Raw genomic sequence first — 27,899 nt, 5'->3', positions numbered from 1 at the left:
TTTAATCGATCAAATTTAAATACATGATATGTTGTATGAAAGTCATACCCAAGCCTCTTGCTACTCACTCCTAAAGAGTACTCATTAATAGTTCCTCATCATCCTGAAAAAAGTGACAAGTGGGGTGCCACAAGGTTCTATCATGGGCCCGTTGTTGTACAGCATCTTTATAAATGACTTAGATGAAGGAATTGAGGGGATACTCATCAAATTTGCAGATGGCATCAAACTGGGAGAAGTAGCTAATGCCACAGAAGACAGAATCACAATTCAAAATGACCTTAACAGATTGGAGAACTGGGCACAAGTTAACAAAATGAATTTCAAAAGGGACAAATGTAATTTCCTGCAGTTTGGCAGGAAGAACCAGATCCACAAATATAGGATGGGGGACACCTGGCTTACTAGTAGTACATATGAAAAGGATCTAGGGGTCTTGGTGGACCACAAGCATAACATGAGTCAACAGTGTGATGCAGCAGCAAAAAAAAAAAAAAAAAAAGGTACTACTATTATAGGCTGCATCAACAGAAGTAGTGTCCAGATAAAGGGAAGTAATATTACCATTCTATTCTGCCTTGGTCAGACCACACCTAGAATAGTGTGTCCAGTTCTGGGCACCACAGTTTAAGAAATATATTGACAAGCTAAGCTACAATGTGTGCAGAGGAGGACAACTAGGATGATCAAGGGTCTGGAAACCAAGTCTTATGAGGGCATTGGGTATGTCTAGCCTGGAAAAGGGGAGACAGAGATGAGAGGTGATAGCCATCTTCAAATATTTCAAGAGCTGTCACATGGAAGATGGAGCAAGCTTGTTTTCTCCTGCTCCAGAGGATATGGTAGGATCCAAACTTATGGCTTCAAGTTACAAGAAAGGAGATTCCAACTAATTATCAGGAAGAACTTTCTGACAGTAAGAGCTATTTGACAGTGGAATAGACTTGGACGGTTTTTGAGTAGAGGTTGGATGTAATGGATGTTTTTGCTGAGATTCCTGCAATAAAGGGGGTTTGACTAGATGACTCATGGAATCCCTTCCAACTCTACAATTCTATTATTCTACTTGGCTGCGACCTAGTGCCCACTTGAGGAAAACTGAACTTTGTAGAATGTCATTTTCATAATTTTATTAATAAATGATTTGATGAGTTCCTAAAACAGGAATTTCTATTTTCATAAAATGTACAAATTCACTTAAATGAGGCTCGTTTCTTTTAATATGAAACCAGGAGATAAGTGTTCCATTATTGAATAAAAAAATAGTATGATTTTTACCTTTCATCTCTTCTTCCTCGGTACCGTGTATCCTCAGGCTCATGAGGAAATCTCTCGTCTGAAGGTCTCCGTCCCTCCCAAGGCCCAGGAGGTCCACGGTTTGGACCTCTGCTATCTCCCTCATTGAATTCTCTGTGGTCAGGGGGGAAAGGTGGGCCTGGACCACCTCGTCTCCACTTCTCTTCTTGGGGTGGGCCTCCCCGTCCCTCAAATTCACGTAAGCGATGGCCAAAACGCTTGTCTGGATGGAAGTCTTCACGAAATTCATCTGGTCGGTCAAAGTCATCATGGAACTCTGGATGAGGTCCCCTTCTGTCTGGCATGCCCCTATTTTCTCTACCATCACCCCAATCTTGGCCACCTCGGAAGGGGCCCCTCTCAGGGCCATGATCAGGACCACCACTGTTCTGGTCATGCCTCCTTTCTGAAAGAGGGCCCATGTGATGGTTTGGCGGCCCACGAGAGTCACCTTAAGATAAAGGAAATATATGTGTGTGCTTTATAACAAAATATTTATACTATAAAAGGTATAACTGAATGTACTTCATAAGGGCAGACAATGAAGTACAACTATCAGCAAAATATTCTCATAAAACTTTTACCTGTTTTAATGGTACACATGTATATTAGAGCTGTTTGTCACACCAGTCCCTACTGTGCCAAAAGGCCATATAATATGAATGGTAATAATAAAAATATATTATTTATACCCCACCCATCTGGCTGGGTTTCCCCAACCACTCTGGGCGGCTCCCAACAGAACATTAAAAACACAATAAAAGATCAAACATTAAAAACTTCCCTAAACAGGGCTGCTTTCAGATGTCTTCTAAAACTCAAGCTAGTTGTTTATTTCCTTGACATCTGATGGGAGGACGTTCTACAGGGCACGCACCCTACTAATCATTTAATTTTGTTAAGTTGTACCCAGATTTTCATCCTAAAGGTTCACAGAGCACCTTAAAATATTACACTAAAACATAACAATAAAAAAATTCACTAAAAGAAATCCTTCAACCATAAAATATAAACCTAAAACCAGTATACATTATATTGCAACCCAGCAAAGAGACACAAGTTTCTCCTAAATCAGCACCACCCCTTGCTCTAGACCTGAAGGAACAAAGTAATATTCACCTGATGTCTGAAAATCATTAGGGTAGAGGATGAACATATTTACAGGGGGAGAGAATTCTAGACCCAGCGTACCGTAAGAGAGAAAATAAAGGCACATGTTGCCTGACTTAGTCTACATATTAAACCTCCAAAGAACTATAAAGCACTGAATTGTGCTAAGGCTTGCTTTGCAATAATAGTGAGCTTATGCCATTTGTTCTAAAGGAAAAGTGAATTTAATTACCTTTATTAGGACCAGGTCCTTGGTTGTGAGGGCCATGGCGGCCTGGGCCTCCATGCTGTCCCAGTCCTGGTATCAATGGTGGAGGACCTGGATTCTGTCCTTCCTGCAAGAAAGAAAAACTAGGAATTAATGAATCAAGGAAAGAATAGAATAGAGCAGAATAGAAATCCCTTGTGTCTACTAGGTAGGAGAATAGGCAACATATGGTTCTCATCCTCTGACTATGAGGCAGGAGAGGGGCCAGCAACCCAGATCCTGAACTCTCCCACCCCTTGTAAGCCATTTTGACTGCCCATCTGTCAATCACCTGTTACCAGGACATGAGATGACCCAATTTTCCTTTATAACTTTGCTTGAACTCAAGCCCAACTACAAAGAAGAAGGTTCTTATGTAAGTGTAAGTTGGGTTCCAACTATGCCACCAAAAATGCAGCAGAGTTTAAAGTCACCACTGATCAGCTGACTGATGGGCAACTTCAAGTCTCACTTTCAGTAGGGATTGGTTCTAGTTAGGAGTTCCCAATTAATCTATAATATCAGGTGTGGGGCAGGTTGGCATGGCTTGGAGAACACAGAACTCTTGATGGGCTTAATTTGGCTTGAGGGCTGGAGGCTTTCCATGCCAGCTCTAAGGGTAAATCCAAACAACATTAAAAAGGAATTCTCTCCCATTCCTGGATAAGTCTGCATTCTTTACCACCTACTAAGAGCAAAAGGGTGTTCCTTGACTTTAGTGATTGTACAGAAGAGGAAATTTGGGCAGGTGCAGCTTTCCTGAGCCCTTTATTAACAAATTGCCCTGCTAGAACTCCCTCTTCTACATACCTTTTAAAAGTATGTAAGCTTTTTCTTTTTAATCATTTTTAATCATTGCCATCTGTCACCCTATACATAAATTCATAGACTATAGATTTAGGAATTTACAAAAAATATATTTGCCAATAGGGGAGTGAGTGTTCATAAGAGAGCATTCACATAACTCAGGTGATGTAGTTCAATTCAGATATATCACAGTGTAGATTCAGGCATAGGCAACCTTGGCTCTCCAGATGTTTTGGAACTACAACTCCCATGATCCCTGACCACTGGCCCTGTTAGCTAGGGATCATGGGAGTTGTAGTTCCAAAGCATCTGGAGAGCCAAAGTTGCCTATGTCTGGTGTAGATAGAGCAATGTAAGACATTCCCCTCCTTCTCTTTTCACTTCTACCAGCCCCTCCCCGCATAACACAAAAATATTTCATTCCAGTTCACTATAAGGAATCAGAGACCTTCTCATACTGCAACAAATACTGAAAAATTCAACAGTGGCTTATAAAGAGGCAAAGGGGGTTGCTGTTGAAAATGTGTTTTGTCAGCCCAGGTGGGCATGTGTCACCCTATGACACTCTGGATTGTGGTCATCAATAAGACCCACTTCTGGGGGAAAAATCTTTTGTACTTCAACTTGCTTGAGATATCTGTGAACTCCATTTTCATAACAGTCTGTTGGAACTATTAAAATAATAGGGTGATATGCAATTTTGGTATCTCACTTCTGCTGACGTAAATCAGTTGGGAGACTGCAGGAAGGGGAATTCAGTCATATTTGCTGGTGCAACGCTGGATTTCACCCATATTCTGAGATTACCAAAAACAGCATGTGTATCCCAAAATCCATCTAATTTAATTTACACTAGGGTTATAGCAACAGTCAGAATTTTGTTCTTAAAAGAGTTTTACACCATTGAAATCACTGCTCTGCCTGATCATTTTATTATGCTATTAACAGCAATTTATTATGGTGTTAAGTTCTTCCCGACCAGACCTCTTCTCATGAAGAGTATCCTTCCTGGACATACCTGATTGAATGGGGCCCGAGGACCGTCACCAAGCAAGGGAGTTTTCTGTTGCTGAAAGGGCGGAGGGCCCTGGGAAGGATGTGGCCCCCTTGAAGGGTTCTGCTGTCCTTGAGGCCCTGGTGGCCCTTGCATGTTTCCTTGAGGCCCTACCATAGCACCTTGCGGAGGTCCCTGCTGTCCTTGTGCACCTGGTGGCCCACGCAATTCTTGCGGAGGTCCCATCATTGAACCCTGAGGTGGAGGACCCCTCATCTCCTGGGGACCATGCCCCAGTAAACCATGCGGCCCTCTCATTTCTTGAGGTGGAGGATGGCCCATCATCATCCCCTGTGGTCCAGGACCCTGGTTCTCCCTTGGTCCTGGAGGTCCCTGCATGCCTCTTGGGTTAAGTCCCATCAAGGGTCCTTGAGATACAGGACCCTGCATCCCTTGAGCTCCTTGCACTCCATGAGGTCCTTGCATTCCTCTTGGGCCAGGTGGCCCTTGTCCACCAGGTGGCCCTTGAGGACCTAAGTGGGTCTGTGGTGTTGGTGGACCTTGTTGACCTAAATGAGCCTGTGGGCCTGGTGGGCCTAAGTGACCCTGAGGTCCAGAATTCGTCTGTGGACCAGGTGGCCCTCCAGGTGGAGGGCCCATTTGTCCATGAGGGCCAGGATGTCTCTGCATTCCTTGATGTCCATGAAGTTCTTGAGGTCTTGGCAGTCCTTGTGGAGGTCCTTGAGGCCCAGCAAATCCTTGTGGTCCACCACCTCCTTGGTGTAAAGGAGGACCTTGGGGTCCCATTTGTCCTGGAGGTCCTGGAGGCCTGAACTGTCCCTGTGGCCCAGGTGGTCCCATCTGAGGCATATTCATTGGCATCTGCTGAGGTGGATGGGCTTGCTGAAAGCCTGGAGGCACCTGAGACATTGGACTTTGTCCTGGGAAATGTTGGGGTCCATGAACAGGTCCTCCTGGAGGTGGCTGCTGCTGCTGACCTTGTTCCACTTGCTTCTGTGCAAGTCTTTCAATCTTCAGTTGCTGCAGAAAAGAAGAAAATAATTTACACACCCACACAATTATGACAAGCTATTGGAAACCAAAGGACACTTTCTGTGTAGCTTGTTCCACTTAATACTAAGCCATGGCCTGCTCAACAAATGCTGAGCCTCACAGAAAAGCAAACATCCCTTGAATTGTTTCTCCAATGCTTGATTTATTCTCTAGCTGCTCTTGCCTGTTGCCTCTGTAGCTTGGTGAGTGTCTGGAGTGGGGTGGCCACCCACAGTTAAGCAAGACTGTTGGGTTTGGAGACAATGCCGGTCCAAGGATAAAGTATCGCTTGACTCTCAAGCCAAATACAAACCATGGTTGCCGATAGTAGTTTGTTACTGGAAAACAAACCATAATTATTCTCTGGGCTGAGTTCAGATGTTCAAACAAGTCACACTTTGGCTAAACAAACTATGGCTTATCATTATGTACTAACCAGGCAATTTCTAATTTTAATTATTGTTTCAACAAAAGCAAAATGAAGAACGTAGCTAGAAAGCAATAACCTTCTCAAACAGAATGTTTACTTCAGCAGCATATACCATTTGATTAGACACTGGTCAGGAGCAACAACAACAACCACCACTTTCTTCAGAGGGTTTGTGGCAATCATTTATTCATTATTCTTATCCTTGCACACAGATCAGATTATATGTAGTTCCCAGATAGCCTCTCATGCAAGCAGTACTCAAGGGCAGACCCACTTACAGTATCATGTAACTTGGGACCATTCATTAAGCCAGAAAAGTTTATGTTACCCATAGCTGCAGTGATGTTGCAAATACGGCCTATCAGCTTTTATGCAAGCATTATCAGTGACTTGACTTTTCACATACCTCTAGAAGCTGTGGGTTGGTGTACTGAAGGGCTGCCATTTCTTGCTCAATCTCTGCCTGTGACTTCTTCTTTTCCTCCAGTTTAAGATCTTCCTTTCGGTCATTCAGTGGCTCAGCTGGTGAAGGAATAGGAACTTTATTCTGCATCCAAGCCTGAATAGGATAATAAAGGTGTATGGTTACAGTGTTATTGAAACCTGTTGGATGAATCCATCCACAAGTGTATTTACGCTGGAGACTTGATGAAAGTGGACTACATCAACTGCACTGCATTTTAGGCCCAGCTGATGAAGTCAATCATCTATTTGCTCTTCTTTTAAGAATTCATCAATGGCGACTTTGCATTCTAATAGGTACTGACTGGGGAAATAAATAAAGATGTTTTGAAGATATAGCACTGCATTTAGTTACTAACCTGCTGAAATTGGGCTGGGATTGGTTTTGCGTAGGGAACCTTTTTTTGTGGTACTTTCTTTTGGTCCTTTTGCATCACCTCTTCCATTCCCCAGTCCAGTCCTGGGATAGTCATCTCAATTTCACTTGTCTCATCTTTCCCTTCAAAGAAAAGAATTGAATAGTGATTTCTACACAGTATGATGTCTTATGTCTTCGTAAATAAAGTCATCAGGATACTTAACTTCATGTCCAGAAGTTGGATGGGGGGGATTGCAGAATGCTTTAGCTAATTTTATTTTTTTCTTGGCACGAAAAGGATGCCAAAAAGGAACAGAAAAGAAGGTGCCAACCCATTTCTTTATGATTCATGCAAATTTTCAGAAAAGCAACACAATCCTATTTGAGATTCTCTTACTATCAATTGGTATTTCTCTGGCTATTGGTTATTAGCAAAGTCCCACGATGTTCAAGGAGTTACTCATAGGAAAGTATCCATAATACTGTGGCCACGATTTCTCTCTTACCCATCTGCTCTTGTTCCATGGCTAGTTTCAGCTGCTCAGGTATTCCCATGCCTGGAATCACTGCAAGACTATTGGGTTCTAGGTCATCTAGAAAGGGAGAGTAAACTGTTATCAACAAAATATTTGATATTTCTTAGATCCCATTCAGTGATGTTTCAACACTATTACTTAATTATTAATTAACTATTACTGTAACTGCCTTGGTCGCAGTGGTTGATGATCTCCGGCGGGCTAGGGACAAAGGTGAGAGCTGTTTCCTAGCTCTGCTGGATCTCTCAGCGGCTTTTGACACCATCGACCATAACATCCTTCTGGACCACCTAGGGGGGTTGGGAGCTGGGGGCACTGTCATACAGCGGTTCTGTTCCTTCCTCCTGGGCCATATTTAGAAAGTGGTGGTGGGGGATGAGTGCTCAGACCCCTGGGCTCTCACTTGTGGGGTGCCTCAGGGTTCTGTCCTCTCCCCCATGTTTTTTAACATCTATATGCAGCCGTTGGGAGAGAGCATCAGGGGGTTTGGGCTGGGTGTTCATCAGTATGCAGATGATACCCAGGTCTACCTCTCTTTCAAATCAGAACCAGTGAAGGTCCTGTGTGAGTGTCTGGAGGCGGTTGGAGGTTGGATGGCGGCTAACAGATTGAGGTTGAATCCTGACGCTCTATGTGGGGCTACCTTTGAAGGTGATCCGGAAACTACAATTAATCCAGAATGCGGCAGCTAGACTATTTTAGATTATTTTAGATTATTTTATTTTTCTGTTGGAAGCCGCCCAGAGTGGCTGGGGAAACCCAGCCAGATGGGCAGGGTATAAATAATAAATTATTATTATTATTATTATTATTATTATTATTATTATTCCCACAATCAACCATTTCATTATTTTCTCTTTTACTGACCGGCAAGGATTTCAAGCAGGGTTGGAGAACCCTTTTCAGCTAGTGATGCTTGTGATGGGTGGGGCCACAGGAAAAAGTGGCTCGCACAAAATATGTAAATTTTACCTTTATATAGCAGGTTAATTTCGATATCCTCTTTTATGCCACACTCAGCCAAGCAAAATACATTATCGGAGTTTAAGGACAGAATCAAGCCAGGCAAAAGGACTCTAGTAGGCTGCAATCTGAGGGTGGGACTTTTAATTTACTTATCAAACTTATACACCACCCTTCCTCACAGGATCTCGGGGCTTGAGGAAATGAGGTGTGGCTGGGGAGGGTATGTGGTGTAGGGTCCAAAAGAGGGCTAAAAAGAGAGGCTTAGAGGGCCGTATTTGCCCCCCCCCCCAGCCTGAGGATCCCCATCCCTGATTTAAAGTCTGTAACCTATATAGAATTTCAAACTTTCTGCTGAAATAAATATTGAGTAAAATATGTGTTTTCTTTACAAGGTAACTACTGGGTGGACTGTGATGACAAGGAGAGAACAAACATATGGAAATAAGACCACAACTGCAGATTTAATTAAAGAAACACAGCCATGGTTCTTATATTGTGTTGCGTTAAAATGCATAACTCTTAAGTTTGAGTCTGTTCTCTTTTCGTATTCTCATACAAATGTCCATGAAAGTAACTGTGGCGTATTGGTTAGAGCAGGCCTGGCCAAACTTGGCCCTCCAGCTGTTTTGCGACTACAACTCCCATCATCCCTAGCTAACAGGACCAGTGGTCAGGGTTGATGGGAATTGCAGTCCCAAAACAGTTGCTGAACTAGGATTAGGGAGACTCAGGTTGAAATCCCTGCTCATTTATGTAGCTCACCAGGTGACCTTGGGCCAGTCACCACCTCACAGCCTAACCTATCTCACAGGATTGTTGAGAGGGTAAAAAGGGGGAGGAAGACATGTATGACACCACGAATTCCTTGGAAGAAACAAATAAATATACCATATTCAACTCCATCCTCTGACATTCCTGGAAGCAAGTTCAGATTATAACGATCTCGCATTTTATCTCCAGGACGATTCCGGGTCCAGAATTTGCTGTTAAAATAAAACTAAGAGATAGTATCCTCTGTTGATTTATAAGTTAAGCCTTCATTACTCAGAGCCAGTAACTCTTAACATCCTCTAACTCTGAAGTTTTTTTTTTTAATAAAAAAAATTAAATGTGTATTAGCTTCTTGTTTTCTACTGGACCACTTCAAGCTGTGATGGCTACTGAATTGGGTGGTGACTCACCATCTGCCAGTAGTAGAGTAAAGGTATAGTACCCACTCCTTGCTGTGCACATAGTTCCAAGTAACCTAAATAAGCAGTAGAGTTTCTTCTATAGCAGAAAAGGGAAATCTGTTCTGTATCAACAGCCACAGTGGAAAGCTATTATCAGCCAGAACTAGACTAATAATACAATTTGTGTAACATCTTACAATGGTGTAAACTTGTTCTTAACCAATAGGTTTGTTTCACATATTATTAGGTGCCACTTGGGCCATCTTCAGGGTTGTACAGAACTCTGCTATATCTTGAAAATGTATATATTTAAAAATTACACTTCACCCTTTAAGTATGAATATTATCAGAGCAATCAAAAGAGATAAAAATAATAATAAACTATAATAAAGCAGACTTACAAGTTTCATTACGTTCAACAATACACACGCCAAAAGAAATAATCTAGATCAATAATGTGTTACATCTGGGGTGCTATCCAATGAAGTAGTCCTGTTAGCGCAAGGAGTTCTTATTGCACATTATAACTTTCTCTTCCTCATCTTGCCTTGTGCCCCCCCCTCCAAATCTGTTCTTGGGGTTCTCCCAATCCTCTGAAGCAGATGTGGAGAGGGAGAATGGAAAATTCCATTAAACAAATGGAACTCCCCATGCTAAGGGAACTGTGTTCCGCCCTAGTGTGTATAACTGTTTGAGCACAGTTGCCATTCTGTAGTCCTTTTCACCTTGATAAGAAGGGCACAAAATATCAGTGGTAATGATACAATAAATTTGTCTTTTTAAAACTCTCAAAACAGTCAAATCATTGTATGGGAAATGCATCCGGAAGACAAAAATGTATCGAGGAGTTAGTGATCTGACACAGTTACCCTTCCTGCCTCTGTTCCTTCCCCCTCCCTTGCTCTTGTTTAGTTTTTTGATGGTGTGAGAACAGTCTTTAATGTCCTGAGAATGTTGGGAGGAGGTGAAGCCCCACACACAGCTGCCTTAATCAGTTCGGAGGATAGTGCTGGGTACCTTCTTTGATGTTGGACATTGTTTTGAGAAAGTGAGGCACAGGGAGGGGGTGGCTAATGGATGATCTGCACGTAGTCAGTCTTGGAAGCCACACAGGCTATCTATAAAATCGGACTGTTTCGGCAGAGTTTCTTTGAAGCTCGTGCATGGACTGATCGACCGCAGGGCCATGCAAACTGAGGCTACCTGGGGGAGTCACTTTGCCATGTCTTGAGGGCTTCCAAATGGCAGAGGGAAGTGCTTGCTTGGTATGTATACACTGCTTGCTGTTTAAGAATAAAATCTATAATCTTCTCACTCACTTGTGCATTTTGTTTTGCTTCTGAATCTATCTTAGAAGAGCCACCTTGCCTTTGGCAAGACAATAATCTCCTGCAGCTTTTCTACATTTAATGTATTATATTTCACCCCGTCTCTTTCACTAGTTAAATCTTGCAGCTTGCTGAATGATCACATTTGATTTGATTTCATTTCATTTCACAGTGTATTCTTTTTAATCATGATGAATGTGTAAGTGGAATGTACTATATTAAAAGCTAATGAGTGCTAGTTCCTGAAAACACTCTTAGTATTTTATTCTTCCATTGCATAAGTAAACTACAATTTTTCTTTTGAAGCTTCTTGTAGGGTATGTTCATATGGGTACAAACAAATGCATGACGACGACAAAGAAACGTAAGTAGAGCAATGAAAAACAAAATATTACTGAGGTCAAACAAGTGCAAAGCAAAATATTTAAATAAAAATACCTGGTGTGATCATTTGATCCTGAGCACAGAATGTGTCCTAGAGGATGCCAAGCTAAACTCCAAATCATTCCTTCATGGGCCATTTCCATACCTCCCACTTCCTTTTCCACCCTGAAATAATACAAAAATAGTGCTTAAATGGATGAACAAGGCCTATTTGCTATTTGCTTTAAAAAAAACAAACTAAAAAACAATGTTGCTCAATGAAACTTATTTTGTTTAATGTTTACCTGCATTTGTTTGTTCAGAAGTTATTATTTACGTGAAAACTTAGTACACACACACACACATTTTGACTGCTGTTTTAATTAAGAAGGTTGCTGGACTGTGACAAACAAAAGAAGCCATAGCCACATTCTTTCCATGTATACACTCAGGCAGAAATATTTACACTAGAAAATTAATATATTATTATGTCCACAAGGATCAGGGGAGCAGTGGGGAGTCTTTTCTGGCTGGCAAGCAAAACTTCTATATCCCTACTCCTTGGCAGGCCAAATTTGGCAAGTGGGCAAGGTCACTCCCAGTCAATCACCTGTTGCTATGAAACCAATGTTACTGTCTGAGCCACCAGTTTGAGTCCTGGAGGCAACAGGCATGAAAGGAGATTTGAAAGTGCCTTGCAAAAGTGCTTATAAGTAGCTCAGGGTTCCTGTTTGAGCCTGAGGCTCAACCTGGAGGTTCAAACAGAAGCACTTTGGCTTGTCTGAGAGCCCTTTGCAAACAGCATCAATAGGAATGCTGGGCTGCTTGAAAGCACTTTTGCAAAGTACTTTCACACTACTCTCCAACTCCTGTTTTGCCTCTGGTTTCACAAAGGGCTTTCAGCCAGCTCTTTGCCCAGGTTTCAGCCTCTGAAAAAGGGCTCTCTTGAACTCAGCAGGCTTTAACTGTGACTAAACCCTGCTGGCTTGGCTGCATGCATCTGTTCCTTGCTGGGAACAGGCATGCACAACCAAAGCAGGATTTTACCAGTGATGTCAGCTGATGAGCAGGTGGGCGTGTTGGGGGGAAATGGCCTTGTGGGCCAAACTGGACCCCCTGGTGGGTCAATATTGGTCTGCAGGTCAAAGGGTCAACTAACCTCTGGATTAATCAATATTTAACTTAGATTTCTTAAAGTAAAGCCCTTCAGCTCAGGACGGAGACATTCACAAATTATCACAAGGATAATTCTATAGTATCAAAAGACAATATTAAATTATGCTGACTTCTCAGTTGTAATTTCTCATCAGAGGTACCTACCCAACATGCCAGAACAGTAATGAGCCATCGGACCCTCCACTGGCAAAGAACCCTTCATGAACAGGATGCCAGGCCACAGCTGGAATGTAGAAATTCACAATTACTACTACTTATTTACATGTTTCCAGTTGTGTATTAGAACAGAAGTAACATAGGATCTGACTAGATGAGAGAGGATGGATTACAGTGCAGCGATGAGCAGTGGACAACAGGCATCAGTGGAGGGGCAGGAAAAGAGACTGACAGTTCAGAGTAGCCTTTGGAGTTCTCATGGGAGGACCTGTGGAGGGGGGGCCTCATTTAATGACTGGAGAGAAGCCTACTTAAGCAACTGTTTGCCAAAAGGCTCACTGGTGGGAAGCAGAGAAGAAAGCAAAGACAAGTAGGATGTTGGAAGAGAGGAGATGCAAGGGAATAGATATGGTATTGAGAAATAAATACACAAACTTGAAGTTCACACACAGCATGGCAGAGCCAATGGGTAGGAAAATGGGTAATATGGGAGGTGGAGACTGAATTGTCAGCAGGAACAAAATGTGCTGCTAGAAAGACAGGAGTGCTCTGAAGAGTTAATATCAAGAGGGATAGTATGATCAATAGCTTCAAAGGTAGAAACAGATTAGGAGAAGGGAAATGTTGTAGAGAGGGGGAAGATATAAGCTTTCTAAACAGATTAAGGATATAGAAGATTTGGGCATGCTTGATTTGACCAATTGTATTAGTTAACTTTCTAATCTGCTACAGAGCATAGAAACTGGAGCGATATAATGCAGACTCTGAATAGTTACTTTCAAGGGTTTTGAATATCCAACCACCAAGTTCAGAAACAACTGACAAAAGTTATTTTTAACCTGTTGCCTCCTTCTTATGACCTCTGAAGACCTGAAGCTCTTCTTTCAGATTTCGAATATCAAAGAGTTTGCAGAGGTGATCACGAGATGCTGTAAGTAGCCAGTTGCCATTTAGGTTCAATTTTACTTCCATCACAGTGTTCTTATGAGCATGACTGGAATATATCATAAAAAGAATAAACTGTGCATAATTTAAAGAAATGAGCAATTAAAGCAAACCACTGTTTGTCTCCAGAACAGCTCAGATAGTAAAAAGTATTCTATCCACTTTTTCTATAGCATGCATAATTTTTTGAAACATCTAACGTGTCCCCTCACCCCATCATAATGAAATCAAATAAAATAGATCTAAACACTTTGGCATTTTCTCATAGTGAGACTGTGCTAAACCCTTAATTGTTTCAATTGCTGTTTCAACACTTTTTACAGCCATCTCACACATTATTCCAAATGCATCGAGCAATAATATTCTAAACCAGTATTCAATAAATCTATACATGCTGAAGGCCCAGAAATTTTGGGCAACAAGAGCCCAGGCACCAACTGCAATTGCACTTACAGTGTAGCAAGGCTCTGGCCAGTCTTTGGATCCCAGAACTTGATTGGCTGTTGACTATCTTTGCTTCCAGAAACCACCAAACCCTTTGTTGGATGCCAGTCAACACACTTGACATCAGCACCATGGCCTGTTTAAAGTACAAAGGTACTGTTGTTGAAGAGACTGCACACAGAAAATTAAATAATGAAACAATCTATCCCAACTATGAAATGGCATAATTGTTTGGACAGATTACATCTTGATTTGTCTTTATTGCCCTAAAAGATAGCTCTTTTTCCTTCAAGGATTTCAAAGTTATACAAAATTGGAGGCTCCCATATTTAAAAATCCCTGATTTTTATTTTAGATACAGACCATGCTGTACTATATTAAATATGTGATCACCTTTCAATATATGTTCAAAAACTAGTTTGGAGCAGGAAGATGTATTAATACGAACTTTGTCTAGATTCCTTATTGGAATCTAAACATGAATAACATGAATAACATGTTTTTCACTGTATCTGAAGAAGTGTGCATGCACACGAAAGCTCATACCAATATAAAAACTTAGTTGGTCTTTAAGGTGCTACTGAAGGAATTTTTTTATGAATAACATTTGTTCATATCGGTTTCAATAATGCATATAAACCAGGAATGACCCTTCTAACTGCTGTTGGATTCAAACTCCCATCAGCCCCTGCCAGCATGACCAACATTCAGGGAGATGGGAACTGTAATCTAGCAATATCTGGAGGCCCACAGGTTCCCCATTAACGAAAGACATTTTTCTAATGGTAACAGGCAATAAGTGATTTCATTAAGTGGCATGGACATTAGAAATTATTTTAAAGTTACTTTAAAACCAAACATTTCATAATATTGTGCTATGACTCAACCTATAGCTGCCTAAATTAATCAGCTCTTTTTCATTTTAATATTTGTCTTGCTCTTTTTTGGACAGCTATCAAAGTATACACAAAATAATCTATATATTTACTGAAGAGGAATGAATTCTATGCAAAATTATGAGTAATTTTACAACTAGTGTTGTAATTAGTGTTTGTTCTAGACTCCCCACTTGCACCCCACAAAAAAACCCTAAAAACTTTTCTCATCAGATCAATATTTCTTCATTGGTAACATCATTTTAAAAAAAAACTTTCAGACAATGCCAAAAGGTTAGGTCACTGGATCATCTAAGCAGATCTGATATAAACGCAGGAAGTTGATCTTTATTTTTATTTTTTTTGCTATCTATTTCCCCTACTTTGAACCAGTTTCCACATCACGTTAAACTGTTAGGTTTTCTATTCTTTTTTTCTGATACACTATGGTTTAAGGTGAACAAGGAGTGTGCAAGTATTTGACAGTTCCTTTACCACAGGCAAAACAAAAACCCAGATGCAGAAATGAAGTTCTTTTCATGTTAACCAAACCACATAAACATGCACTAAAGTTCAAAGCTACCGCAGGTATGCCATCAACAAGCCAGGCAGTGGCAACTGGAAATGTTTCAATTCACATTGTACAGATGGTGCACTAGTTTGATGGCCTACAGCAGCTCACACAGGTGCAAATTGCGAAAGCTTTTGCTTGCATGAATCATAAGCAGCACTCCATGGGCCACAGCACTGCAATACCTGCATGCAAACTGGGTCTTGCTTCCACTCTCCGATCTACTTTTATAGCGAAAGCCAGGAAGTGAAGCCAGGAAGTGCCCCCTGGACACACTCACATAAGCAATGCAACTGTTTGTGTGCTCACCAGATCAAATCTACAACCCTGAGGGTATTACGGTGGTGACTGTTCTTAGATTCTTGGAGAACATTAACTGATTAATGACTAATTATTGCAGTAGAACCACAACAATTGTCAATTGATCTTAGAGATCTAAAAAACTGTTCAGAAAACACCCATAGGTTGAGATCACTTTCCCCACCCGGACAGGACAAAGTAGAAACAAATCAGTATCTGATTCTTTATATTATGGGCTTCATCGTTTGAATCAATCAACAGGTTTAAGGAGCTTTGCACCAGAGTTTCTCAAACAGCCCCCACCCCCCAAAAGCAAGGAAATCATTTTTGAAAGTGACACGATTTTTCAAAACTGCTTGTGATATGACATGGAGCCTGCCACTAAAGAAAAATAGTAAAAAAAAAAATCCATTGTGCAGCCTTGGCTGCACCTAAAGTAACTGTTTGGATCCATTGGGCCGGAAAGAACTAATCTGCAGGGCCGTCTTAAGCATGTCGGGCGCCCTGGCGTGGAGATCGCTCCGGCGCCCCCAGCCCACCCTGTTCCTTGCCGTGGCTGCCGCACGGCGCCCCCCTGACAGCCCGGCACCCCGCGCCACCCAGCCTTCCCCTAGAGCCGGCCCTGCTAATCTGTTCTACTAGCAAAATCCAGTGCCACTAGTGCAACAGGGCTTTACTCTCCCCAATTCTACTCTTATGGTCAAGAGACCCCCCCCCCCGCACAACACACAGGGAAAAGGCTTACTCTGACAGAAGAATCTTCCCATAATTTCCAACAACACCTGGAGGGGCACAAGTTCACCATTCCTGCTGCAAGCGATGCTGGCAAAGCAGGGACCATGTTTTTCGCTTTAAATACGGTCTTTATGTCTCATAAACTTAAAATAAAGAATTTTGCAGGGTTTTTTTTATACGGGAAATACACAGATTAAAATTTTGAACAATTTTGTATTTTCACAATAAAAGTTTACAAGTCAATGAAAAATGTGTTCATCTTATGATTTATCAGTAATTAAACTAAAGCCTAAGCAAAATAAAAAAATTCCTTCCAGGAGCATCTTAGAGACCAACTAAGTTTGTCATTGGTATGAGCTTTCGTGTGCATGCACACTTCTGCATGCACATGAAAGCTCCTACCAATGACAAACGTAGTTGGGTCTCTAAGGTGCTACTGGAAGGATTTTTTTTATTTTGTTTCAACTACAGCAGACCAACACGGCTACCTACCTGTAACTAAACTAAAGCCTGACACAGACAAGGAATAATTAACCTACAAACTCAAAACAGGCCCTGTATCCTAGTTAATTTTGAACAGTAATTAAAGTGGTAATAATTATTAAACAGTAGTAGTCAGTGGAATTTCAGGACCACCCTTTATCATAGAAATGTAGAGTTGGAAGGGATCCCAGGGGTCATCTAGTCCAACCTTCGCAATGCAGAAATCAAAATTAAAGAATCCCTAACAACCATAGAATCTCTGACTAAAGAGTCCCTTTATAAAACTGATAATGAAAATAAATATCCAGTCATTACCTAGATTAAAGCACCCTTTAACCTGGTGCCCTCCAGAATTTTGGGGCTACAACCACCATCAGCCCCAGCTTAGTACAGTCAAGGCACCTGGTAGGTAAAAGGCTGGGTTTAAGGAATGCAGCTACAAGAATGGGTAACAATTGCCGTGAATCAAAAACTGTCAATTTGGCAGCAATAAAAATCAAGGACGATACTAACAAAGCATTTGTGTGGGGTGCCAAGAGGAAGACTTCCTCATTGTTAAACTTCTCATCTTTTGATTTAAGCAACTCATGGCCTTTTCTGATCCAAGTGGCTTGGGAGAGAAAGTTTGAGATACATGTCTGTAAGAGACATATTAATATGTTTGTATGTTGATAGTCAATAATGTGTGATATTTCAAATGCTATATAGTTTTGATAGTGACAAGTGTGCAGAACCTGAGCACGTCTTTTAGCTCCCACTGCAACAAAATGACCACTTGCCACATCCGAGTGCGTAAGATAAGGTTAGTAGCTTCTTGCAAATACAGGTGAAACTCGGAAAATTAGAATATCGTCGAAAAGTGCACGTATTTCAGTAATGCAACTTATTATTATTATTTTTTATTTTTTACAAATGCTTTCTTTTGGAAATTCCACAGTAATAAAACAAATAGTTACAATAATACAAAAATAAACATCGCTATTACATTTCATTAATTACATTCCATTTATAATTGACCCACCTAACGACATATAATTACAATTACAACAAATAAAGGCTTTGCATGTCATGCATCTATCTCATATATTGGTTTCACCTTTTAAGTTGCATTACTGAAATAAATGCACTTTTTGACGATATTCTAATTTTCCGAGTTTCACCTGTACAGGAACAGCATTCTCTTTAGCATGTTTAGAATCTTTAGAATTAAACCACACTATATTTCATTTTCACTTTTGCACAACATTAATTCATGCAGAACATTTCTCTGCCTTTTTATTGACTGTCCTTGCCTGGTCTAGCGAAGACTGAAACCACATGTACATGTTTCTTACACATGTACATGTGCTGTTCAATGTATCATGAGCTGCCTTTTTATAACTTTACATGTCACAAATTCCCCCTCGTTTTGGGAATGGAACTTCAGGCTGCTGTTGTAAGAGTGAGCAGGCAAACACACAATCTACTGTTAGTCACATGAACAAAAGATTACATGTTGCCTGAAGGAGAACATTTATGACACATGGGGTATGAAACAAGGGAATAAAACATGGTAACATGTTTACTTCATTCCTTCTGTTTTCAATGTTCAGGCTATGAGGACGGATGGTTCCCTCTATTTCCTCACGACTGTAAGCAATGCCGCTTATATAGCTAAAACAACACTTACCATCCAGGCACAAGAACAGGCTCTGGGGAACTCCAAGGTTTGCATAAGCACCACAAAATATTTAGGAAAAAAGTCTCAAGGAGTGCCCAAAACAGTCCAATGAGGAATGGCTTAATGCTATGGAATGTTGATTCACTGCTGAGGGTGCAAGAGGAATGGGACGGAGTGGCTGGAACCCCAAACAAATGCACTCTACACTGCAGCATTTTATTGTAGGTCTCACTGGTCTCTTCCTATTATAATTAGGAATGTATGCTTTTTTTTTGGCAAAGATCTACCTCAAAATAATACTGAGAGAGTAATTATACAGAGTATTTCGAGAATCAAGTCATGGAACATTAAATAAAATTAATTCTACACCTGACAATGCATTCAGTACAATGTAGGATGACTGTTTTACAGCATTTTTTTTACAAAACAGATGAATTGCCTTAGTCCTCTGCTCCAGCACTGAGTCATCCGTGCCCCTTAAAGTGGGGCAGCTGCCACCATAGGCACCAGGTATTTCCAGAATGAGATGAGATGGGGATGTCATTGCTACTTCTGGCATAAATTAGCTCCAAAAGAAGACTTGGGAGCTTGATAGGTAGTTTTACACCAAGTGAGAGGATACTGTTTGAGCTGCTGTTGAGTGGAAATCTGTTTCAGCCGCCGCCACCAACATCGAAGCAAAAAGGTTGGGTTGCCATGTCTACTAATATACTAGCCTCGATTAAATATATTTAGTGAACCGAAAGGAAAATCAAAGAACCATTACAAAATGCGTAAAAAGCTTCCAATATTATAAAGAATAGTTTGGTCAAAATCCTATCTATTAATGTCAGTGGCAAATTTCCATCAATTCTGAAAAAATTTGTACCCTAAACATCCCCAGCATCTTACTGTGCTAGTGCGTGCACACCATAACGTCAAAAGAAATTGGAGCCACGTAGAATTTTCACTCCCAAAATTTACGAAATAAAAAGTGTGATTTTTTAGGGGTAAAGTGATTTCCAATCCCCACTTCTCATATTTTGGTCTTTTACTTCTCGGCACCTGTTTGCATCCCAAACTCAAGCTGCTTCAGTTCCATTTTCACTGGGTTTTTTTCTGAATAACTGCAGAGGTATCAAGGGAACAAAACCTGTGACTGTTGCCCCAACCATCAGTGGAGCTGGACCCTGGGACCAGAGCCACAGACCCTACCTGGACAAAGTGCTTCATCACTGTAGTGTGTGTACCCAAGGGCAGTCGCAGTCCACCAGGGTTAGAGGAGAGGCGCTCCACTACACTCTGGAAGACCCCAGAGGCTCAGGAGCTATAGGATCCCAACCAATCAGGGACCACATAGTGAATGTGATGTCACAAAAATCAATCAAATATGGCTACACGGTAATGTCACTAATGGCAAACAAAGCCCTTGCACTATGAATAGAGCAAGAGGGAAAATGTAGACTATGCCACTATCAAGGCATAGCCTTGAGTGACACTATTGTATTGTTGGGCTGTGCTAGTATGCAATGAAACCACTGCAGTGTAATGTGGCAAGACATGGAGCATCACTTGACCAGACAACATACTAACGTGTTTCCTCTCCCCCACTCCCCATAATTTATAATGAGGCCAATGGGAGGTCACTTTTTATCCAAAATGGCATGGCCATTTTACTAAACCTGACTAGCTATGCAGTGAGTGTGTCAGTATTCCTGATTTCTCTCATGGTTTTTTTTTGTCCCTTCTTGACCCCTCTAAATGACCAAGAAGGGAAGGGGATTCTGAGGGTGTGAAAATAGCTGTCGCCCTTTTGACTAAGCTCTAGAATAGCCTAAGCATGGAAACAGGATACATCGAGATAGATAAATAAATAAATAAAAATAAACAAATATTTATATGTAAAAGCACTGCAGATGAATGGAAGGATTGCTTCTGTGGGCTATTATTGTCTTTTTATCATCAGCCAGCCCCTGAATCTACCTGTAGCTCCTTCTACCCTCTCCCATCTTGAAAGATGAGCCTGATACCTATCAACTGCCAATAACCCGAAGAGACATAGTACCCTTGGGATAGATTTGAATGATTGTAAGCTAATATTGGCTGCAAAGCAGAGTAGAAAGGAAAATATTGAAATAAAAAATAAAGTAGTGAAACAGAGCAGACTTGAAAACTTGCTCTCACCCTCATGTTACCTTGGTTTGTTGTTTTGATCTTGGTGGATAGCAAAAAGTTCCCCTATGACAAAATACTTGTAAGTATGTGAAAATGTCCTAGCAGAATGACTAGAATTCAGGGGTTTCCATTATAATGTCTAGCAGTGTGTTGTCATCATAAGCCAAAAAAGTCAAACCTGAAAATATTCTTTCATTCTGAGGTACCCCCCTCCAAAAATACCTCTGGATATCCTATGCTCCAGAAACCTAGTAACTGAGTGGGAACAGTTTGGCTCAACTTTCCTCTGAAATTCTAAAGATTCAACAGAAGCACTTGGAAAAAGAAAAATGTATTACTCATCACCAGAATTCAGGGCTAACTGCATTCCTCAGTGTTTAGTCTGTTTTCCCGAATCCATGCTTCTTTAATTATATTTAATAATTATTTAATAATATCCCCCAATAAACCAGCAGAGACTGGGAAGGGGGGGCAAGAGAAATAAAAAAGGGTGAGTGTTTCACAGGTAACAATGTCTGTAACTGGGTAGCACCCTCAGCGTTCTGGGTCACTGGATGGTGACAAACGAAAGAAAAATTACAGTGGTACCTCTGGTTAAGAACTTAATTCGTTCCGGAGGTCCGTTCTTAACCTGAAACTGTTCTTAACCTGAAGCACCGCTTTAGCTAATGGGGCCTTCTGCTGTTGCCGCGCCGCTAGAGCACAATTTCTGTTCTCATCCTGAAGCAAAGTTCTTAACCCGAGGTACTATTTCTGGGTTAGCGGAGTTTGTAACTTGAAGCTTTTGTAACCTGAAGCGTTTGTAACCCAAGGTACCACTGTATATACTATGGCTGGGTAGATACTCTATGTTTACAGCACATGGCTTCCCTCAAAGAATCCTGGGAACTGTAGCTCCCACTTAAAGAGCTACAATATCCAGCTCCCTTAACATACTGCAGTTCCCAGGATCGTTTTGAGGCAGTTACGTGCTTTAAATGTATGGTGTGTCGATACACACCATCCAGCTTTGCAGGCTGAAAGTTTCAGGTTCAACTCCTGCTACCGTATCTCTAGCAAGAAGGATCAGGTAGCAGCTGATGGGAGACTTCTTCTTGAGACCATACAGAGCCATGGCCAGCCAGTGTATATAATATTGGACTTATTGGACAAATAACATAACCTGGTATAAGACTGCTTCCTGTATTTCTAGGGGCAGCTTTGATTTTTATGTTGATGTTTAAAATATAATTTTTCTCCACATAAATTTTATTGGCCCTGGTATGCCAAATATCTAAGAGTGCAGTGTTTTTTTCCAACCAGTTGGTTAATCAAATAATCTGGAGCACCCAAAGATTTCTTTTTCACACAAGGATGTACAAAAACATGGATATCAAGGACCGTCTTAAAAGAGGTATTCTCTCTTCCTTCCCATACTGTGAATATACAGACGGTATCTAGAACATAGGAAGCAGGATTTTTCTTCAGAATGACTGTTTACTCATATTTAAATTTAAATTTAAATCAATTAAGATTTCTTTAATGAGATGGCAGTCCTTTGTGGTCATTATAACTACCACTGGGTGGGTGGGTGGGGGATCCAAACAGAGTACTATTCATACACACTTGGCATTTACTGCAAGTTAAAAAATCACTAAATGTTGTGAACCATATAGTTGAAATTTGTAAATGTTGTTTAACTAGATCACTATTCTCATTTATTTAACCATATGCTACAGCCATCATGTGGGAAGTCACCTGAAAAAAAATCAGAATTTAAATGCAGTTAAATTCTGCCTGCACTCATGCAGCTATATGAATATGTAGGATGAGAGCAAAACAGAAGCATTGCTACACTTGGCGAATAGCTATGGACCCCTATAAGTATACAGAGGTTTACTGGAACAAATCTAATTCCCAATGCATTTCAAGCAAATTGCTCTTTTAAGGGGTGATAACTCACAGAAATCACAATAGAAAAACAATATATTTGGCTTCTTCTTAGCAGGAAGTGGAGAGTGCTGATGAGTAATTACTCTAGCTGCCATTCCTGCTCAGTACGCATTTGATATTTCCAAATAAAATAATTTAGAAGCATAGCACTGGATGTCATTAGGATGCTCATGAGATCCAGCTTTCCCACCTCCCCTTTTCATTTGTTTTTTGGCTCCATTTGATCATTCAGGTTCACAGAACATAGATAGCACAAGAGACAAGGGTGTTTTCTGTCAGTCTAATTGCTGAGAAAAACTGGTATTTTTGCACAGATGTAAACCTAGAAATCTTTATTCACGTCTTCATAACTTCAAGGTTAAGCTCCTTTAGTGCATTTTGTGTGAGTTTGGAGGACTACCTTCTAAAGGGATGAATTGTCAGAACCAGTGCTCTAGTGTCTGGACTGGCTGTGCATAGAAAATTCTAAAGGGTCTGGACTAAGCATATCCATGAGACTGACTGTACACCCATGTTCTGTCATAAACTTTAAGAATCCAAGAATCATGTATGCAAAGGCACATAAAGAGGCATTCCCTATGGCTGTTCCTCAACCGTCATTCTTTCCCCCAAAGCCTGAATCTACATCTTCCAAAAACTGGCATTTAGTGGACAGCGATAAGGTATAATACTTTGTATTCTGTGATATAAATACTGGACATATTGGAAAGATGGTTAATTTATTTTTCTCTAGTACTTTCCAATTTCTGCTCCTTTGACTTCTGTTTTGCCATCTTTCCTTGAGAAATTATGTTTGTGAATATTCCAAGACATCACTGTACCTCAGCCAGTGGCTAAGTAGAGCTTGCAGAATAAGAAGCAATAGCCACCTTGACACTCCTGTATAACTCAATGACGATGGAAAGTGTCCTAAAACTGAGGACTAGGTAGACAGACAAAGCATCAGAAAACAGGGTACAGATACTAGCAGAAGAGAAGAAAACTGAACACCGAAAGGTCTGATAAAACTTTATCTGCTGGAGTCTACTACACTTTGAGCTCCGCCCCCCCCATAATGCAGCTGTTTCATGATAAGCTAGAAGATAAGTTTGGCAGAAATTTCATTCTCTCCTTAGATTGAATAGATGTCTGCATTCTGGAACATGTATAAAAGGGAGAGACTATTACTCAGGGTGTTTTTAGTTTGGGTTTTTTTTTTTTGTAAAGTGGATTTTTAATAAAGGAAAAAATGGGAAAATTCATTAAATACAGTGCTTATGAATTAATTTGAGTAACAATATGGGACTGATAAATGAAAACAAAATTGGTTCTTTAAAATTCAGAACATTTCAAAGCTGTATTGTATCTTTGGGAGAAGAAAGTTTTAACAATACTTGAGAAACAGGATCCAGTTTGTTACAGAATCATTTCACCTTTGTCCTGGTTCCTTGGACTTCAGAAGAATGTGCCAAAAAGACAGTAAAGTGAATTGCCTAATTTAATCTATTCATTCAGTAATACTAGGTGTGACTTGAGACCTCCATTTCCTTGTTCTTTCTTTATTGAGTCATTAGTATAATTTAATAATAGGAGTACAGGGTCATTTGGGATTTCATAACTACTCGGATGAAGGGTGGTATACAAATGTAATAAATAAATAAATGAATAAATAAATAAATAAATAAATAGAAAACCTATAAACTCTGCCCTATATTGCTTACAAATTACACTTCCACATGTTCTTTCTGATGTTTCCAATATGTATCTGAAATACTATTTATTTATTTTGCTTATAACTTCAGAGGTTATAGGCCACACAGCATTATTTTCAAAGTTTCATCTTATTATCATCTTTAAGGAGAACCTATGTACCTTAGTCCAAAGTGTCCCTCAAGTATACATAGATAGATATGATTTCCTACAATACTGTGCCCACTTGATCATTTATAACTTAACTTTACATGAATAGAATCATATGTAAAAAATTCCCTTCATCTACTTCAGGGGTAGGCACCCGCTGGCCTGCAAGACCTCTCAATTTCGCCTGTGTGGCCTTTTCAGCCCCCCCCCCCCCAGCACCTGACAACCAGCTGATAGTTGAACATCTGGGAAGCACTGTGGAAAGTGATGCCCTTTGACAGGAGAGTCAATCACCTGATGTAATTATGTTAGATGACTGACTAGTGGGTGATCCCTCGATGGGGGTGGGGGTGGGATAAAGATCTGGTCTACTGGGCCAAAAAGGTTCCCCACCCCTGATCTACTTGATCCCTAGCTATGACAGTAAAATATCTCTGCATCTAGGGGGAGAGAACTATCAATCACCCTGTTTACACAGGTGAGAAAAGGATACTAGAGCTCCATAAACCTGTCCCATTAACCATGGCCATTCTAAAGTCAGTTTTTATTTCTCATAGAAATGAAACTCAGGATTATGGGTGGCATTCAACATTGTGCTAAAACAAACACCCTGTCTATGCAAACATTGCAGGTTGCCAGATGGCACAATTTCCTCATAAACTGCTCTGGGTGTTCTTCTGACCCCTCACATTGAGCCAATTTAGGGGTGCATGCAGAGAGTATTGCTTCCACTGGCAGGGAGCAATAGGTGAATCCTGCCATGTGTTTTGAACCTCTAGAAGTAGATTTCTTAATCAAAACATTCAAGGTGTGGCAAGTCAAGTCCAACTCTAAACACTGGTTTGCCAGCCATATAAGTAACTGCAGTTGTTGTGCTAACTTGTCATCCATCATATGGATAAGTCAATACTTGTGCAAGAAACAAGCATCAAGTGTCTGAGACTTTCAGCTCAAAAAGTACTTGGTAGTAGTAGTAGTTAGCAGCAGAATAGCAGTTATTTATTTCACAAAATTCATATTCCCCTTGATTGAAGAAAAAACCTCAAGGTGGTTTACAAAGTTAGTAGCAGCAGTAGCAGTTTATAAATGTAAATAATATATATAATTGAACTTGAAAGACACATTTGTATCAAGATGTATTACTCTTATGTCAGCAGCTTTACCAACAACAGCAGCCTTATGAGTTTGAAAATACAAGAACAATAATGAATTGCAGCTCTTTTAAATGTTTGAGATTTAGATTTCTTAAGTTATAATGCTCAGGGAAATGAAAAAAAAAATCCAAATATTTAAATGTTCATCCAATGAAACAGTCAACCAAATTATTCAGCTAATCCTGTGTATCTATTATTTTACTGTCTTCTTAAACAAAAATGCTTTTGTATCCACAGGTTTAGACTGTCAGGAAATCTAAAGCCAATAATACCTCTCTATATGCCTCTACTCATGGATTTACTTTGAGGAAAATTCATGAAAATGGAGCTGCATCTAGACAATCATACGTTTCAGTGACCCTGCATGTCTGATTTTTACAGTTCTAGGATAACATGAGAAAGGGAAATTTAATCTATCCTGGGGGAAATTAATGAACAGTACTTTCATTTGGAATTTGCATATCTTCCCAAATCACCTAAACAGCCATTTTTTCTCTTTCTGTAACATAAGGACCAATTCCACTTAGGCTTACTGCCAAGCACTTGATCCCAGTAGATAATACAGGTCAGAGTCATAGAAAGAAGTAATGTCCATGATATGAACACTTATTGTTGTGTTTTACTGGTTAAAAACAGCATGTTGAAATGTTTCTGGGATGCTAAAGGAAACTGCAGGCCCTGGAGAAGCAATGCATGTTCAGCACCTGCAAACTCAACAAGGGTAACCAGGACTGCAAGGTCAAGACTATGAAATATGAATGTCAATAGGCAAGTCCAACTGGGGTGTTTGGGGGGGGGAGAGCATGGTCCTTTCTGAGAAAGGCATACATGTCCCTTGTCATTACTGCAATCTTGGAGCTCCAGGTAGAAATGATGCAGTTGGAAGTACCCCAGCTTGTAAGCCTCAGTGATTAGATGAAAAGGCATAACTCCTCTACGGATGTCTTGAAGAGGTTGTATATAGTCTGGGATCTCCCTACCAGATGTAAGAATTACCTCAAGAGTAAGGGTGGACAACCTGTGGCCCTGCAAGTACTACCCTGTTTAGGGAAGTTTTTAATCTGTGATATTTTAATGTATTTTAATCTTTGTTGGAAGCCGCCCAGAGTGGTGGGGGAAACCCAGCCAGATGGGAGGGGTATGTATAAATAAATAAATAAAAATACCCAGATCCAAGAGTCACATCATGAATGGTATAAAGTAAGCTAAAAAGGATAAGTTGTCCTTCCAAATTTGAAATGTAAACAGCTGACCATGGCTACAAGCTGTATCTCTTTATCATGCTAATCTCCGAACACTTACTGGTATTTGGAGAAAAGGCAAAGAACTCCATGACATGTAGATCTAAGACAGTTGCTTGTTTCAAAACATTATCCAAAAAGGAATGAATCCATCCATTATCAGAGGAATTAATGAGGATATGATTTCTGGAAACAGCCAGAAAACCTCTGACTTAAGGGTAAGGTAAAGGTAAAGGACAAGGACAAGGACCCCTGGATGGTTAAGTCCAGTCAAAGATGACTATGGGGTTGCGGTGCTCATCTCACTTCAGACCGAGGGAGCCAGTGTTTGCCCACAAACAGCTTTCTGGGTCATGTGGCCAGCATGACTAAACTGCTTCTGGTACAACGGAACACCGTGACATAAACCAGAGTGCACGGAAACACCATTTACCTTCTTGTACCTATTTATCTACTCATACAGGTATGCTTTCCAACTGCTAGGTTGGTAGAAGCTGGAACGGAGCAATGAGCTCACCTGCCACACGGATTCAAACTGCCAACCTTCTGATCAGCAAGCCCAAGAGGCTCAGTGGTTTAGACTACAGGATATACAGTATGACACCTTCCAGCCTAAAAGGAAGATTCGATGCCCAACCAGCAACAACCCAAATTTCTCCTAGCAGTATTTGACTGTTGTGATCAAATTTGCTATCAGTTGTCTATATTGACACATTCTGTTTCTGACCTGGAGAGCAGTACCTAGTTAAATGGATTCATACAATGACAAATCTGAGCCCAAACTAATGCCCATCAAGTCATGCCAAATCCAGCTTATTTAGATGTATGGAATATATTTCATACTCCAGATGAAGAGACCCAAGTTTAACAGGCTCAATAATCCACATTACCTTTTGTGCCAAGGAACCACTGTGCATTGTAGAGGATTTTTGAAAGTGTTTTAGAGCATACATGAGGCATGTTGGTCAAGTCTACTGGGTCTCACCATCGCCTTGTATAAAATGACAATGGTAAGTGGCAAGTAGTGGACATTACATCTTTCAAAGGACCTGGCTGATAATGTCTGAGGAACTCAACAGATTTCTGAGAAAACAGGTTTCCTTGGCCCAACT

The 27,899-nt window shown here is 40.6% G+C and overlaps 1 protein-coding gene across 2 annotated transcripts in view; it reads right to left on the bottom strand.

Annotated features, from left to right (window-relative positions):
• WDR33 (WD repeat domain 33) overlaps window positions 1–27,899 on the bottom strand; it is a 56,573-nt gene that overhangs the window by 3,069 nt on the left and 25,605 nt on the right. For both annotated transcript variants that reach the window (XM_035132473.3, XM_088669671.1), the window contains exons 8-18: window positions 13,853–13,979; window positions 13,294–13,448; window positions 12,443–12,521; window positions 11,198–11,308; window positions 9,148–9,242; window positions 7,264–7,350; window positions 6,759–6,898; window positions 6,344–6,496; window positions 4,479–5,495; window positions 2,639–2,741; window positions 1,279–1,747 (exon numbers count right to left, since the gene is read on the bottom strand). In XM_035132473.3, coding sequence (XP_034988364.1) covers window positions 1,279–1,747; window positions 2,639–2,741; window positions 4,479–5,495; window positions 6,344–6,496; window positions 6,759–6,898; window positions 7,264–7,350; window positions 9,148–9,242; window positions 11,198–11,308; window positions 12,443–12,521; window positions 13,294–13,448; window positions 13,853–13,979 — 2,536 coding nt within the window. The remainder of the gene's footprint in view (window positions 1–1,278; window positions 1,748–2,638; window positions 2,742–4,478; window positions 5,496–6,343; window positions 6,497–6,758; window positions 6,899–7,263; window positions 7,351–9,147; window positions 9,243–11,197; window positions 11,309–12,442; window positions 12,522–13,293; window positions 13,449–13,852; window positions 13,980–27,899) is intronic.

The sequence above is a fragment of the Zootoca vivipara genome, chromosome 5 (genome assembly GCF_965207765.1).
Source record: "Zootoca vivipara chromosome 5, rZooViv2.hap1.1, whole genome shotgun sequence".
NCBI classification, from domain to species: domain Eukaryota; kingdom Metazoa; phylum Chordata; class Lepidosauria; order Squamata; family Lacertidae; genus Zootoca; species Zootoca vivipara.
This window is presented reverse-complemented; position numbering and strand designations above follow the sequence as displayed.